The sequence below is a fragment of the Pyxicephalus adspersus genome, chromosome 1, assembly GCF_032062135.1.
Source record: "Pyxicephalus adspersus chromosome 1, UCB_Pads_2.0, whole genome shotgun sequence".
Taxonomy (NCBI): domain Eukaryota; kingdom Metazoa; phylum Chordata; class Amphibia; order Anura; family Pyxicephalidae; genus Pyxicephalus; species Pyxicephalus adspersus.
This window is the reverse complement of record NC_092858.1, coordinates 44,455,084-44,472,540: the sequence shown is the minus strand read 5'-3', so window position 1 is coordinate 44,472,540 and position 17,457 is coordinate 44,455,084. Positions and strand designations below refer to the sequence as shown.

General features: G+C 37.1%; 1 protein-coding gene across 1 annotated transcript in view; it reads right to left on the bottom strand.

Moving 5' to 3' along the window:
* KMT2D (lysine methyltransferase 2D) overlaps positions 1-17,457 on the bottom strand; it is a 71,866-nt gene that overhangs the window by 50,137 nt on the left and 4,272 nt on the right. Inside the window, exons 2-6 of the mRNA XM_072409299.1 lie at positions 2,816-2,903; positions 2,423-2,531; positions 2,005-2,216; positions 1,573-1,682; positions 631-793 (exon numbers count right to left, since the gene is read on the bottom strand). Of these exons, the coding sequence (XP_072265400.1) occupies positions 631-793; positions 1,573-1,682; positions 2,005-2,216; positions 2,423-2,531; positions 2,816-2,864 (643 nt within the window). The 5' untranslated portion in view covers positions 2,865-2,903. The remainder of the gene's footprint in view (positions 1-630; positions 794-1,572; positions 1,683-2,004; positions 2,217-2,422; positions 2,532-2,815; positions 2,904-17,457) is intronic.

Sequence of the window (17,457 nt, the reverse complement as noted above, 5' to 3'; positions counted from 1 at the left end):
ACACACACACACACAAAGGGTAGAAGGGGTATTTTCCCAAGCTACAGCTGTTAACAAAATAGCAAGAATAGGGTAGACATCTATGGCAGGGTGGGCCATGGTTACCAGCATTTAGGCACCCACTAGAAAAAGTTATTAAAAATGGGTTTTGTATTATTTTTTTTTTATTATTTCTAACATTGGCAGTATTGCTGGGCATCATTTCCCCCATTACTCACATGTAAATAACAATACATACAAATTCCACCTCTTGCAACTGCCAACAAATATTGAGGTTTTGTAACAACCAGAACTTAGAATTTAGCCTTCCCATAATTCCACAAAGGTTTTATAAATTCTTTAAATTGACACCCTGCACCTTTAACATTCAACCACTAGATGTCAGGGCATATAAATACAAGCAACAAAAAAAATATTCAATTGTGTATCCACTATTCACAATATACTGTGAATCATGTTGCCCTTCAGAGTCTAAACTAGCTTAGAGAATGAACACAGAAATATGGTAAAAAGACAGCAAAAACTGTATTTAAAACAGGAATGCAACTTGTCGGCACAAAGTAAAACGAAGTACATGAGCATAAAACTATTGTCAGAAATTTGATTTCAGAAATATATAACCATACTAACCCATTGCAACAGCTTCGGCAACATGTTCTGTGCACAGCAGTTTTAGGGTCTTCAATGACTGGAAGGATCCACTTGCTGCAGCACATGGAAAATGATATCGCCGCAAACACCCTGTGGAGTGGCACTGAATGGTAGCACCCATCCGGTTACAGTATTCACATTTCTGAAAGAGAAGGCAATCATACATACAGAACATGAATTGTGTGCATTCTCAACTCTTACAGTAAAACTTTTATCTTTGAATAAGTACAATAGCATACAGCTAAGTTTTAAATACTTAGCAATTTATGTAATTCATGGGAAAAGCTTTTAAAAAGTCATTACCTGGATGAACCCTCTTTTTTGAATAACCACAAGCAAACATTCCTAGTTGCTGATCAGATATTTGTTTTACACAAAAGCTTAGCGTTTCTTGCATCAATACTTTATTTTTTATTTTATTTTTTTTGGTCCATTCAATACCAAAATTATTCTAATTGGTTTTCTTTTAATTTTGGAAACCTTTTATCTGTCATCATCCAAGGTCCCAAACATTTAACAATTTTTTGCCAGGTTTGGCTAAATATAGGCCTACTTTCTCCCACCATGCTTTGTAGAGAAGCAATATTATCCTCAGGATAGATTTATAATCATTGCCCTAGCTGTGTTTTTCTTCAAACTGACCTAATGTATTTAAATATTATGCATTACTTTTTGGGAGCTGTGTACATTAAAAACACAACCAACAGGATAAAACCAACACATTTCTGAGTATTCATCTTTATTGAGCCATTAGGATCCATACAACGCTGCAGCTAGTAGCGCTGGGGAACAAGCAATAAACTGAAACCTGCCTTTGTGCAAAGGCAAACTAAGCTAGAAAGAAAACATAATAAAATGTATACAGATTTAATCATCAATATCACACCCACCTGTTGGACAGAGTCCATTACATTTGCTTACCTGTGATATCCCTGAGAATACAGCTTGATCAACATTAACAAGTCCAGTTCCTTCCACTTTCTGGACTCCATGTGACCACAATGCACACCAATAATGAACCCAACAATGTCCTAAGTAATTAAAAGTATAGAATTTTTAATGTAAATATAAACATCCTCCAATATTATCCATAACATATCAAATCAACATTATTTAAAAATAGGCAAGTACTGCTCTTCCAAAAACAATACATATACGTATGTGAGAAAGTATGTAAAAGAAGGACCTATAAAGATCGTAGCAGTCATTTTGTTCTATTTTGTCTCAGCTTTACCTTCATTGTTTTTTAATTTTTTGTATTATAGTTTAACAAATGAAACAAGATTTTGTCAGGGTGGTAACAGGTCGCAATTGCTAAAAATTTGTGCTTGTGAATACTTTAAATCTTCTCACCTGAAGGTTCAAAAAGCTCCTCCGGTAAAACAGACTCTTCAAAGCCAATTACAGTTGGATCTAAACACGGAGTGCCAATCTCATTCTTCCTACAGCGGGCTGGATTCAGCTGCGGGCGGCTGGGTGAAGGATCAAATCGTAAGAGTTTGCGCGGTCCTTGAGGGCTCCATTCACCGCAATTACACAGAGCACAACGCCTTGTAACAGAACCACTATGCAGAGGGGAAAAAGAAATTATTAATTTATGGGCTATTCAGGGGGGAAAAAAAGGGATAAAATGCTCAAAGCAGGAAAAAAAAAAAATTCCATCCTTTCCCAATAAAGTTGTACAACCTTCTCTGAAATAACCAGAATCAAACAATCAGTAACATTTTTTTGGTTCTTTGTAGAAGCTCATAGCTGCTCAAGACTGCAATACCTGCTACACCGTGGGTCTTGGAGAATACCATCCTCTAGAGGTGGGTTGAATAAAGATGGACTGCAAGGCTCCGCTGCTTCACAGGCCACATCAGAGCCATTCTCATCTGCTAAAACAAAAAGAATTAGAAAAAAAAAGGGAAATATATAGACATATGTATGTATTTTTTACACAAAGTATGTGAATAAAAGATTTTCTTTCTAAAAGTCTAGCATGCAACAATGATCATAATAACATTACATTGGCCAGCATTAGGCTGCTCAGTACAAGCAGAAATCACAACTAAACAACTATAAAAGTTTACTATGACTTTGTGTAATAGGCATAGTGCTATTAATCTATATCTTACACTTTTACTAAAGATTTTCCATCTAGATGGCAGATTTGCTTTACCTGATGTTTCAGATTCCTTGTCCTCGCTGGATGGTTTCTGATCATCCATCCCTGGCCAAAAAACTGAAACTGTCCCTTTGAGGGAGACCTGCGAAATGTCGAAATGGCATTAATATAGTTATATACATTTCAAGCACAAATATGATAATAATATAAACAAACCAAGGATGATACCAGTTGACCAGCTCATTTCAAACTGCTCAAAGCCCAATACTTGTCTCAGTTACACACAGTTCTCTAATCATAACAATTTATACTGTTTGTCACTAATTAACAAAGGGACCGTGCCTAAATTCCGTCAAATCACGTTAAAATTACCCTAACTACACACAGGAATGATCCAGGTAAACTACATAACTAGCTTTCTATCTTGTACCACACAGGGCAAAAGTTGCAACAACTAAATGTGGGCGCCCTTTTAACCAACTCTGTTCGGAAGAAATGGCAGGCTAACTAATATACTACTTTACTTCTGCATGTCCAACCAGATTCATAATCTTTACATCTTTTGTTTACAGAGTGATCAGGGTATACAATCCCCACCAGGGACACAACCCCTGCTAATGCAATAGTAAATTTTGCTGCAATCTCTGCGACATATCAAATGCGATTTCCAACATAAAAGCAGACCGTTTTGTTAATGGCTTAGGGAATGGGGTGGACCTGGGGATCAAATGCAGAGATCTTGCTACCAATTAGCAATCATTGTTTATATTACAAATATAAATATATATGTCCCTAAAACAGATTCTATCTAAAACAGACTGACAACCCACAAAAAACAATAAGAGCAAAGCATCGCATTTCACTAGTAAAAGGTAACCATTGAACTGGTTTGGCCTTCTAAACAGTTCCTAGAAGTATAACTTACATTATATGCAATGAACTTTCACATAGTGCATGAAAAATGTCATGCAAGAGCCCTATGCCAGAGAATATAAGAAAAATGCAAGAAACGGGCATCACCGATGGCTCGGGTGTGTGTTTGTGTGTATGGGGGGTGCGGGGGGGCGGTGGAGGTGTCAAAGTGTTTTAGTCTTAAAAAGATGAGAGTATCTGCTATTCTGATACATTTACTTCACTTGCACAACATTCCAATTTAAAACCTGCAGGAAAATGTAGTAATGTCAGAGCAAGTAGAAAACAACTCTGCTGACCTTTTTTAAATTGCTCTTGTAAGATAAATCTTAACAGGACCAATTACTAATTATTCATCAGGGTTCTTCATATATTCATCAAAAAAGGATGCAGTCACGTGTTATTGTGTATTCTACTAGTTAACATAAATTTTTTTGTGGCACTGTACAGAGAGGCCATTACATCCCTTATGTCAGTCACTCCCCTGCAGCAGCTTATGGTGTAAGATTAGTTATTTTATCCCATTCAGTCCTAAAGTTGACAAAGCCCTGCCAGTCAGTAAAACCGGGATCATGGTTTTATTTTTTTTAACCTTAAAACTACAATTTTTAGAGGTTACGTATTCTACTGCAGCTACTGATAGCTGTTGTAGTGTGATTTTTCTTTCTTCAGCTGATGGTAAAGCTGGATACAGAGTTTGGGATCTGTGAGGCAGTGCTGGCAAAAAGCTTGAGAAAGCAACAGTGGCGATCCTATTATGAAGCCAATCACTCTATTCTCTCCTCCTGTCAAGTACATATATTTACACAGCTTGCCTTGGGGAAAGAAAAAAAAAATATAACAAATACCTTACTTTACTTACTTTTACTGGCATTTTATTTGTATGTTTAGAGTTCAGGATTAGAACTTGCGGAAGTAAAACTGAAAGTTACATAGTTACATAGTAGGTTAGGTTGAAAAAAAGACATAAGTCCATCAAGTTCAACCATTTGGGAAATAAACATATCCCATTTAAAAAACCTTATAAGACATTAGTGAAAGTAGTAAGAATAGGTTATAAATACCTATCTAGCATCTTTCAAGAGTTATAGTAAACATTTACTGTACTGACAAATATCAGTCTATTCCAATGGCATGTCTTTCTGTGTCAAAGACACCAGATAACATACCAACCAGTAAACTGGCATTTTCAGAAGGAGAGATCAACAATAGCAGCCTACATTATCCTCTCTGAAGATTATAAACTTATAATCTTACTTCTCTATACATTGCATCATAAATTTACAGCAAACTGGGACATTGGAAACTACAAGTTGAAATCATACAGTGGAAAAATTTCAGACTTTAGATGCTTTAGATAACCGTGTGTAGGAAGAAATTGGTACACTGGTATACCATTGGTATAGATAGGGGGGGGGGACACAAACAAACCTTCCACATTAACAAGAGAATCAAACTCCCAATACACACTCAGGCAGCAAGTACTAAGCACTCAGCAAACGTGTTCCCTACACATACCGTTATGATCATACCGGAACAGGTCTGTTTATATTCACTAAAGTTATCTGATCTATCCAGGAGGTGAAAAAGAAAATATATCATTAAATAATTTTTGTTGAAAAAAATGCTGTAGAAACTTTATTTTGAAAGGAAGTTTTTTTATTTTTTTTTTTTAATAAAAATAATGATTTTGCCTTACATTTATTCCAAAATGATTTGTTTGTCATTAGCTATGTGATTTTATTCTGTAAAGCTGAGAATTCTTGAATTGGAATGAAAAGTGGAAAGGAGAGGAAGACCTCTAGAAAGCAGCATGCATTCCCTAGTGTCACATGGTTCATGAACACAAAAGGTTCCCAAACACTTCCTGCTTCCGGCATGCTTCTACCAGAATGTTGATGTCTTTGTAATCACTGCCGGGTCCTAAGAAAGCCCAGCCTCTCCTCTCAGCAGCAGGAACTATTGCTCTGCGAGCCACAACTGCATACTATGCTGTGTGAACAACAAGCATTTAAAATGATCAATTCTCAGAGACTGCATTTTTAGCAAAATTTGTTTACAAACATAACAAGACAGACATGGATGAGCTTTTTCTTTTAAAGACTTGCAGCCGTGATAAAAGTAAAATTTATCTGTAATAACAACCAGGCCCTTTATACTTTATCAGTCAGCTTAGAAAACTTGGTTCAAGAAGAAAAAAAAAAAAAAAAAAAAAAAAAGAGTGTTTTAACATTTGAAATATATATATAAAAAAAATTCATTCATCACTCAATGAACAAAAACTAACTATACAGATAGAATATGATGCTACACAACCTTGTCAATGTAACCATCCAACCATTCACTACAGCAGAGAAAATGTGTGATGTAGCCAGATTTTACACATAAAATCAAGTTTTTATTTTCTCTCAGCAGTGGGATGACAACTCAACAAGGGTCACTTCTCTGTGAAGATCAAACTGTGAATGCACACTACAATGTTTGTATGAATAATAATCACACTGAAGAAATGAACACCTAATGTGTGCAAATGTACCTGGATCTCCTATTTACAGGTACCTCCCTCTAATACAAAATACATCTTACAAACGTGTGTGCTAGAGAACACTTACCGTATCACAATGTTCACGCAGCAATATGGTATTCAAAAACACAAGAAAATAAACCTGATCCTGCGGAGCTCTAAGCACTATTAGCTTCCATTGTATTCAACACATTTTTTTAAAAATATTTTTTACATTCTGTGTATGTATTGGAAAACTTTAAAATGCAGACGGCCCCGCACATGGTGCTCAGATTACAAGTACAATTCTGCAACTGGATAATCATAGGGGGCTGTGGATAGCACAGATCAGAAGCGGAAGGCTTGATGACACTTGTAGTCCCTTGGCCCAGAAATGAGGCAGGGTCAGGACAGAAGCTATTTGTTTTATGGCCTAATCAGTTGCATGTAGAGTGTGAAGGAACATAGGAGCCCAGCTACAGACATCATACAGGTATGCAAGACTTTAAAATGTTTTTAACAGGGAAGACACTAGTTAGGAATTCCCAGTAAACCTCATTAAGGAATTCCCAGTACCCCTCATTTACATATTTAAAGATTACTGACAAGTCATGTTTTTCACGCATACAAGTACAACCACAAGTATAAAAACAAGCATAAAGACAGCTAGAAGTGAAGCCTGACCCCCGAACAATTTAGAGTAGGCAAAGCTCAGAAACTTGATGGTTTTTGAGCTTTGCAAGACATCTAGAAAAGCACATTCAGTGCATTTATCCATTTATTGGGACATTTCTCATTCATTAGGAATCTATCAGGACATTTAGCTTTGTGTACAAGAAAAAAAGGGAAAAAAATGACCAAATGCCCATAAACATGAAGACAACAGAAGCACAAATGAGGAATTTATTATGAACAAACCTTGTTAAAAGTTACTTTGCAGCTGAAAATTTCTATAAAAATGCTTCTGTGCCTAGTGGGCATTAAAAGGCAGTATTTTATTTCATGGAAGCTTGGCCTTATTTGCCTGCCCCATCCATTATCATCCCTTGCACATTTCTATTGGAGTGTCAGACAGCCCATCATAAGAAGGAAGGCAGCAGTAAAGCTGCAATGAAGTCTCAGAGATTTATGCAGCCACAACACGCAATCAACTGGGTGTAGCAACAAGGACTACAGGCTGCTGAAATGTGTTCTGGTATCTCTAGATTCCTTCATAAGTGTCAAAGAGAAGTGACCTCTTTAAAGCAGAACCAAAGTGCGGAGAAAAATGCAAGCAGACAGGTCCTTTATTACAGAAGGGACTGGTGATGTCCTGCCACAAAAAAAAAAAAAAAAATTACCTGTCCAATCACAATTTTAGGAAATTATATTGACCTTTTCCTGCTCCGTCATGGGTCTTCGCCATCCTCACCCAGTCTGTTCTGGGTTCAGAACCTCCAGCCATCTTGAATGGCCCGGTGGGAACGACACAACTCCCATGAACGTGGATAATATGCAGGGGTACAGGGATACTACATGGCTTACCCCTTTTGCAATAAAAATACCTTAACTGGTATTTATTTATAGGTAAAACATAAAAAAGGCATCTTGTTCAATGTTTTAGCAATTTGCAAAGAGTACATTCTTTTAGTAAGGAGAATCTTTATGACTGCCTCTTGCTCATTTTGCTTGGAGAACGATACTATATTCCTTAGTGCCACAGCTTCCTCCTCTACATGCAACTAGTTCCCTAAAGCCCCTTACTTCCCCTTTTCTTCCCATTACTGCCCATTTGCTCACTCACAAGCAGTATGTAAGAATGAGGGCAAACTCATCTGTGGGCTAACAGCCAGCATTCTAAAGCAGAGAGCCCAGCCACAATATGGAGGAGAGGGCGGCCAGAATAAAAGCAAGCAAATCATCTTAAATAAGCTGTTATCTTTTACAGTAAAGAGAACACACTGTAAGTGCAAACACTATTTCTCCCAAATTTCATTATTTAACTAAAATCCAGAAAATCCAAACTGATCATGTAATGAAAAAGGACATAATTGGGTTATTCTTCAAAAAACTATCAGTAGATTATAAGACAGGACTGTGTATATACATAGTTTTATAGTAAAGCTTGGCCATGTTCCCTTCAGTTTCCAGGATCTACATTTTGGCCTGTTAAACCATCCATAACAATAAAGGACCAATAAAAGTATTAGCATTGACAGGTGGGAGGCTGTGTGGCCAAGATTGAACTTTACAGGAACATCAGGTTCAAAACTAATTTCAGCTGCTTAAATCTATGGATCTAGTGACTTGTTTTTGTGTTACAGTAACCTTTGCTTAAGCATTTCTGCACCAAAGGCACAGACTAAATTGCTTTGGTTTGTGACAGGTTTATTTTAAACTTTAAGTGTGAGAACAGAAATAAAAAAGAGCTACCATAACATAAACAAATGGTACAATACAAAAATAATATATATATATATATATATATATATATATATATATATACATACATACATACATACACACATACATACATACACACACACACCACTACCTGGCAGACCATTTACACCATACTAAAAGTAGGTACACACTACTACATTTGCATTAGGTACATTTGCTAGACACGTGGTCAGTTATTTTATATGGGAACGGTGTTCCCATATTATTTTATATGGGAAAGGAAAAGTTTTGCGCCGGTCATTATTTAAAGCTGCAGGATTACATACAGATTTAAAAACGTATTTGTGCTGTGAGGCTACCATGTTGCAAATGAGCCAATGACGAGGGTGCAAAATGTCTATGTACATAGCCCAAAACATTTCCATGTGAATAGGAAGGCCCAGTCTGCCACAAATCCTGTGGCTGAAACACTTCCAAGCATCTCCCTGGGAGCCTGCCCCAGCACCTGTTTGTCAGTCCTACTCTGGGATATCAAGTTTTCCTGCAGATAAACCCACATACACATGCATGCTCCAACATGGAGAGAAAGCCAGGGAAGAAAGAAGAAGAAAAAAAAAAAAAAGACCATTCTTGGTTTCTAGATGATACTCCTTTTCTAGAAGAGGCAATTTTCTATTTTTACATTTATGCAAATTCTAATGAACAATTTAATCTCAATATCACACAGATTATAATCTATTTTTAACTCTGCATTTAACTGCTGAATAACATTCTAACAAATTAACAGCTTCTGTACATTACATGCCATCACCCGATATCACGATAAGAAATCAAAAACAGCAAAAGTATTAAAACACAGAAAGCAAACCGTTGTACGTTAGGAAATCGAGAAAGGGGCCCTGGCCATCTAAACTCAGACAGAAAAGCCAAGACAAAAGATTTAAAATTTTAGGCAAGAAAGCAGAATAAAAGATTATAGTATAGTAATCCTTATTAAATGTATGTTATTCAATTGACGTTACTGTATGACAACACACAAGCCCCCCTTGCAATGTGCTGAGCAAAACTTTTAGGAGAGTCCTGGTGCTGCTATTAGGTAAGTATTGACAGATTTATTTATTAGATTATATGACAAGATTAGCTTGGTGTTATAGCATTCACAGTTGTTCAATTTAAGCAGACTAGACATAAAACATCTAAAATGTTTGGAAGGATGAATGAGTCTGGCTACAGCATTCATAATAGATTATAGAGGAGAGAGTCGGGTTAGTGGGATACCAGAGAGGAGGAGGAGGACGAGACATAGGTGCGTGTACAAGGAGTTTGGTGGTCTCTGGGGACAGGTAGGGGCGGATTACGTTATTGTACTTAGTTTGGGCAACTAAGTTTATAAATTTATAGCTATCGGATTTCACCATACATCCATCCATTGTTAAATATGTGGATATATATGCCAAGAAGAGATTTTTTTTCAAATATGAACTTTTCATGCAAATATATATTTCATACTGAAAATTCACACATTTTAAAATAACAGACCAGCACATTTAATTAGGGCTGAAAAGACAATTACATTAGCATGTGTAAATCTACCCATAGCACCTCCACATCAATCCTCACATAGCTCCAATGCTGAGCAACACTGAATCACACAAATCAAGCTGGAATAGCACCCTTGGTATACACTGAATATATGTCTGTTATGAGCAGAAGCTGCATTTACATTATCATGCAAAACTAATAACTATCATAGGATTATATAAAGAAACAGAACAAAAACACAATACTTTGTTTTTTGCCTTAATTGTTGTTTTTTTTCCATCCTCCTCATTTTGTGATACTTACTTTAGATTGTAAGCTCTCCTGGGAAGGGTCCTCCAGAGTCACTATCCGTTTGTCATTTGTAACCCCTATTTAATCTACAACGCTGCTTAATATGTTGGTGCTTTATCAATCCTGTTTTTATTAATAACAAGGCAGACATTACCTTGAGTGAAATACTCACAGCAAAAAAAGCTTGGTAGCTTCAGAGGTAGAAGCAGGTAATGTAATTTTACTGTGTAGAGGAATGTCAACTACCAAAGGAATTACCTGTACCAAAAAGGCCAAGCCAAACTTACAGGCAACGTTGGGTTTGCAAGCATTTTAGCCACTTCCCTGCATTTACAGCCCATCATGAATTGCATTCTCACCCTACATTTTATTTTTACTTACCTCAAAGATGTACCCATAACAATACAAGTCTATTGACAACACTGTCACCAGGTACAGGGGATCACTAAACCATAGCTGGAGATTAGCCTTTGCTGCCCCTGACAATATATTTTGCAGAACCCTGGGAGGACCCACTGGCCGCTGGACAGCCAATTGGTGTCTACATCATGCGGGGAGTGACATGAAAACCTCCAAAACCCCACCAGTTATAACCAGAGGAGGGGACTCAGGACACATAGAAGGATTGGCTTGGCATCAAACATTACTGGAGCATTTGCAATGAAGAACCATATACAGGAGTAAAGCAAAAGTATAGCACAAATCAGCAGTATACTGTACCACCTACCTATTATACACAGTAAAAACAAACAATCTAGATGATACTTGTTTTAGGTAGACACATGATGTTAAATAAATGTTTTTACTATAGTGGTGAACTCGGTATATGAGAATTGATAAAACATCCTAGCTAATAAACTTTTTGTAATCATTTGGTCAGTAATAATTGTCAGATAACAAATGCTAATTAAATTCTCCACTAAAAAGTACAAAAGTATAGTCATTGCCATAAAGGAAAAAAACCCTACAACAGGGTAAGGCTACAAACAATTCTTCATATATTGCTTTGCACATTCAGTGTTCCCCAAAGGCAATGTTACTGCACCACCTGAAACCTTTTCAGTAGCCATCCAGTTGTCATCAGACAGCTGCTGGAGCTTATTGGGCAGAGTGAGATATCAGTGAGTTAGCAGCCTGCCAAGCCTGGGATGGGTACAGCTATATTTTTTCTCATTTTTATTCCCCTTACTCTTCAAGAAGAACTGAAGAGCAGATGCTCTTGTTGAAAGTTTATTTTTTTACTTAATGTGGAGGCTACCATCATGCAGACAATAGAGTCACAAATCATTAACCTGCTGCTGCCCACCAGAGATCCTTGCTGTCTATGTTGAAGGCCTAATTTATATTAGTAGTTTTTGCAAAAATTGATTGCACTGGAACACACAATCCAGTTTTTCATCTCCCCATGCAGTAGGAGAGGACAGTGTTCCTACAATGTTTTTTTAGGTTCTACGTGCAATGTTCAATGATGGTTTACTGTCCCAGCCATCTTCATAGATTTTAATTGTGACCACTTGCCACTGCTGCAAATGACTACATTCACAAAACATGGGGCACTAGGAAGTGGGGGTCAAAAAACATGAGCGCTGCACAGTTGACTCAGAATACAAAAACATGTGAAAATAGGACATACTAAGAGGGAGAGCATTAAGACGTTGGATCAAAGTATAGGAGAGAGGTGGAAAGCTGACACAATTATAGAGGTCACTGGATCCCTTTAGCATAAACAACTAAGAAATCTAAAATTGTTTGAGTCCTGCCTGCTCTGTTTTTGATAACACAGGTAAAGCATCCCGTGTAGACCCAGCCTAATACAGGTAATGTTTATTTATCCTAAGGAATAATGTGTAAAACAAGGATTAGAAGTTGTTTAAAGTGAACCTGATCTTATCCCATATTCAGGGGTACTCCCTCTAGTAAATACTCTTCCTTCAGCAATAATGCCCCTCTGTTCAGCTGCCAGGAGGAATGCCAGGAGTGTAAGCAATAAGTCTCTGCTGTAATAGGTTACACAGGGCTATCATCTACCCGTGTCATGCACAAATCAGTCTGCTTTAGATATCAACAATTAATATTTACTCAAGTACAAATTATTGGTGGCCAAAATGTTTACGCCTCATGCTAGTTAATTCAAAAAACATTATGCAAAGTTCAAAACCTCCAGGTGGACCTACTGCCATCATTGGCCATGTACGCTGACTTCAGGGGTCCATCCTCTTCCCTAAACGTCACATCCAAAAGACTGGAGTCAAACCATCTTGTTATCTTGCCTTGCCATTAGATTTATGCATCTCATCTTACAATACATTTTACCGTATTTAAGGGTAGATGACCGCTATAATCAAGCCCCTGAAAAGCTGTGTGAGTGTACTAAACATCGGGCCTAGTATACAATTGTCAAGTTTTTGTTTATCTACTAAATCAGATTGTGGGCAGCACAGTTGGCTTAAGCTGCGTACACACTTCCAATTTTTATCGTTCAAAATGAACGACGAACGAACGACGAACACACACACATACATACACACACACGTAAAGGAGAAGTCATGCTGTTTATGAACAAATAACTAAATTCAGTTAGAATACACATTCTATTGTTTAGCCAGTCAATAGAAGGTTCACTTTCTAAATACATCTGCTTTCCTGAAATCCATATAAAAAAAAAAAAAAAATTCTTTGTGCAAAATAAAGCAGGACAAATGTGTATAAGGTGGTCCTCATTTTGGTCATTGGTCATTAGGTCAAATTGGTCATTAGGTGAGAACACTGCAAGGAGCCGGTCTGCATCCTGCGCGTGCATCAGTGGCAGGTTCAGACCCAAACAGAGGCGAACCACTACTCAGGACGGAGAATGGAGCAGACAAGGATAAAGGGGGAAAGCTGCGCTGCTGTGCACTGTGTGTAGTGTAACCGTCAGAGAGCCAGTCGTAAATATGAGTCGCTATTAAGCGAGGAACACCTGTATTTTATCCTTACCTTGTCTGGCTTTCATGTCCTTATCCTGCCAAGGAAATGCTGAGTACTATAAATCCTGCAACAAAATGCTGCAACACATTGATTTGAGAGAGCATTACAAACTGGACAGTATGTATTTGTAAAAGTGAACTAATGAATGCTTGTATAAAAAACGAATGTACTCTTACTAGAAACACACCAAAACCTACAACAGAATGGCACAGTAGAATTCTCTGTACTGATCCAAATGAATCACAGCATACATGACAACAGTCAAAATCCCTAAAATTACATTCCAAACAATATTCCCCCATTACTCTATTGCAAAAAAGACCATAAGAAGATTGTTTTCCTCTTTGCCATCAAACAAATCGTTCACAGACACTGGAAATCTCCACATATTTAAGTGATAACTGATTAAGTAGATCTAGTAAAGACAAGCAAGGATTTGCAAAACCTATAGCCATAAAGGAATACAACAGACCAATGTAAAAATACCTCCCCCCCCAGAAGAACCCCCCAAGTTCAAGGCCTTCCTGAACAAAGTGAGGGCTACATATGAAAGAAACTAACTGTACTAATAAAGATCTATCCATCCTATTATAAATACAATGAGAGAAAAATGGCCTAGCATTGCTCACCTCTGATGTACACTTTCTTTTATCCAGTGCCTTATCTGTTATAAACTATTTTACTAAAAATCTGAGTGTGCAATATGTAAGATTATCACTATATTCATGCAGTTTGATTCAAAAATTAAACAGCTGATGGATAGAAGACTATAGATTATATATATATATATATATATATATATATATATATATACATATACACCGTATTTTTCGGACTATAAGACGCTCCGGCCTATAAGACGCACTCAATTTTAAAGGAGAGAAACCTAGAAAAAAAAGATTCTGAACAAAATACTAAAAAATCACTCTGTGTCAATGTATCGCCTTCTAATCACTCTGTGTCAATGTATCCCCTTCTAATCACTCTGACACAGAGTGATCAGAAGGGTTTTAGATACACACTTACCATTAAAGTCCTTATATAGAATGATGAAAAGACATGTTATGAGGTATGTTTCCTTACACTCATTGCCCCTAGTCCTAAAGTAGGTATCACCCTCCACCCCCAAAATTACATTACTTACATCGATCTCCCTCCAAAGCACCAATTACATCCCTTGGACGGTTGCTCAATGTCTGTGTGCCAGCTGGTGAATCCATAAACCGGTAGATTCACCATTCTGGTTTTTGCAGAGGTCCTAACACATTACAGTCCTGATACCATGATCAAATACGTAGGCTTTTGATAATGTTAGCAGCAATATTTCCTCCAGGCATTTCAGACCCTCTACTTATCTTTATGTATTTAGCCGAGCACACTGATTACCACAGCTTTATACCACAAGTCCACTTCTAAAAAAAAGTTATGAATAGGAATGGGCTTCTATCATGCCATAATAGTGGATGTAGCCATTGCTGAATTTTATGGAGAATGCTAGTTGCCCAATTGCCCATGCCTAACAGTGTTTAAGTTGCTGACCTGAACAAGTCCCAAAACTTTTACAGCATACTGGTTTTGGGTCGGTTTCTTTTAAAATTACCTAACAGCCACTTCAGAGTTGCAGGGAGCTGCAGCATCAATTTCTGAGCTCAACCTCTCCAATTCAAGTTAACGAGAGTGGTTGGAACCCTTTTTTTCTTTTTTTGCATGCAGCTATTGTTGATTGCAGCACAGTTCCTAAAAAACAACAAATCACTTTCAGGTGATTGTTAATAAGCAACAACAGTTTACTTTGCGCCTGGGAGCAGAAAACCATGAAGGTTGGAAAGAACCCCAACTCTGAACCCTGCCATCCCAACTTGTAGCTGAAGGATTGGTTTACAGAATATAAGAACAATGTAGCCTGCAAGTCATCTGATAGGAGAATAGACATGGAATGTCTATATCATAGGCATTAGTATGGATGCTTTAGATCACCAGAAAAGAGAGGCAGAGGAACATAAACCATGCAGGAAACACCGCTTCTTCTAGAGGATATGTAGGCTAATGGCAATCCCGACATGTTTACTGAAGCTACCTTCCCCCTCTAATTCTATTGCAATACCAACATTACTTTCAGACAAAGTGACAGTGGTTACCAGAAAGCGGGAAAATCTCTCAAGTAGGGACACAAATAGCAATAAAAAAAAATCTAACAGGTGTTTAAACACTTCCACACTAGTAATTACTTAGTTTTGGAGAGAGTGTGGAAAGAAAGCCGAATCCTTTTTCATGTGCGTTCATCAGTAGGCCCAACAAGGAACTAGGTCTTGCTGGCTCCTAGCATTAAGTGCTTTGTGCAAGTATTGGGCATCTGCCCATCAATGCCTTGTTTAAAAGTACAAGGTCCCACCAAGGGATTTAAGAAAATATAAAAAAAAGCAGACTTATTTGATACATTGGGAAGAATTAGGCACCTGAGGAAAGTGTGCTGAATTTAGAAGCATTGCCAGTAAGAATATGGAACTACACATTAGTGTGAGCTAGCATGTCTTTATACTCTAAGAAAACAAGTTACTGTTTAGTAGTCAAGAATTAGAAGTTACTAGTTTTGTTAATGCACAATAAATGTACTGGTTTTAAACTACAATACTGCTCTTTAGTATTTACCAAATCTGGCTTCTGCTCTTTATGGCTAAAGGTACCTGCAAGGCCTGGCATAAATGAAGTATCACTTGGCCTATCATTCAGAATTGTGTTCAGTAAAAGAGATTCCTCTTCAGCACACACACTCACTGGTGAAGAATGACAATATATGCCACCTAAAAAAGTGACATTTCATACACATTGTGGTTTCCTGGCAACAATACCGATGTGTTATCCTAGGGCACACAAAGATATCTTGACATGATACACATGTGGGAAAAGACTCTGTTCATATGCATTCCAATAAGAAAGATTACACACACTGCCAGCACTATAAAGGAATACAAAAAAAAAATGGTGAACATTAATAGAAACCCGCTTAGGAAAACTGGGGGAAAATGGAGTAGAGTGGGCAACTTTGATGTTCAAAGTTCATCTTTTTTTTTTCTTGAAAAAGGAGGCAGAGAATCTCATTTGTCACCATGGGCAAAAGCTCCACTTTCCACTCAATTTACATTTTTTCTAATTTTTAAAAATAAGCCTAACTAATAAATTTAGTTAAGTAACCCAAAATGATAAATTAGTCAATCAAATAAGTCCAGTCAGGACAGAAACTTACAAGAAATTAGAAGGGAATAAAACAGAAGCACATGGAAACCTCTGAGAAAGCATATAAAAATAAATGCATGGTTAAACATCTGTGAAGCTTTCTGTGCTACATATCATAAACCGCATTTCAATATAAAAAGATTGTATTAAGCTAGTTGAAATGTGCAAATGAATCCAAGATCATGTAATGTTTGCAATGTATCTGGAATGATGATTACCACTTTTTCTAAAGTAAAGACTTTTTTTACCCTAAAGATACCCCTAAAATATTGTTCAGATCTAAGGGAACCCTTGCTAAAACCCAATTCATAGGGTGCAGTGGTAAATATAACCCTTAAATTAGTGGTCAATAAAAAGAAAATGAACCTGCTGCTAAAAAGAATATTAGTGTCATTGAAACTATACAAGTATTATCAAATGGGAGCTCAAATACCCACAGCTTAGGGGTCCCTAGCACCTATGGATGAAAATCGCTGCGTAGAATATGGTAGGGTTTTCTTTGCTATATGTGGAAATATTTTCTTTTACTTCTTGTCCTGTGGACACATCAAGAAACAAGTGGAAACCTTACCAAAGCAAGCTTAATGCCCTTTAAAACAGTTGTCAACAAAAAATAAAGGTGTTCCCATAGGAAGAATTTTTGTTCTCTCTACCTGGGTCAAAAACAACGATTAGGAAAGGAGGAGATAAAGTCCAAAATGCATGCAAAATACTTTTGAAAATCCAAAAAGGTTTTAGATAACTAAAATACTTCCTCGGGCCTTTTCTATTTTTTATTTAGAATTTGCTGAAAACATTACACTACTAAAAATATATAATTTGTGTATTACAAAAAGACCATCAAAGGAGGTTCCCCATGCCAGGA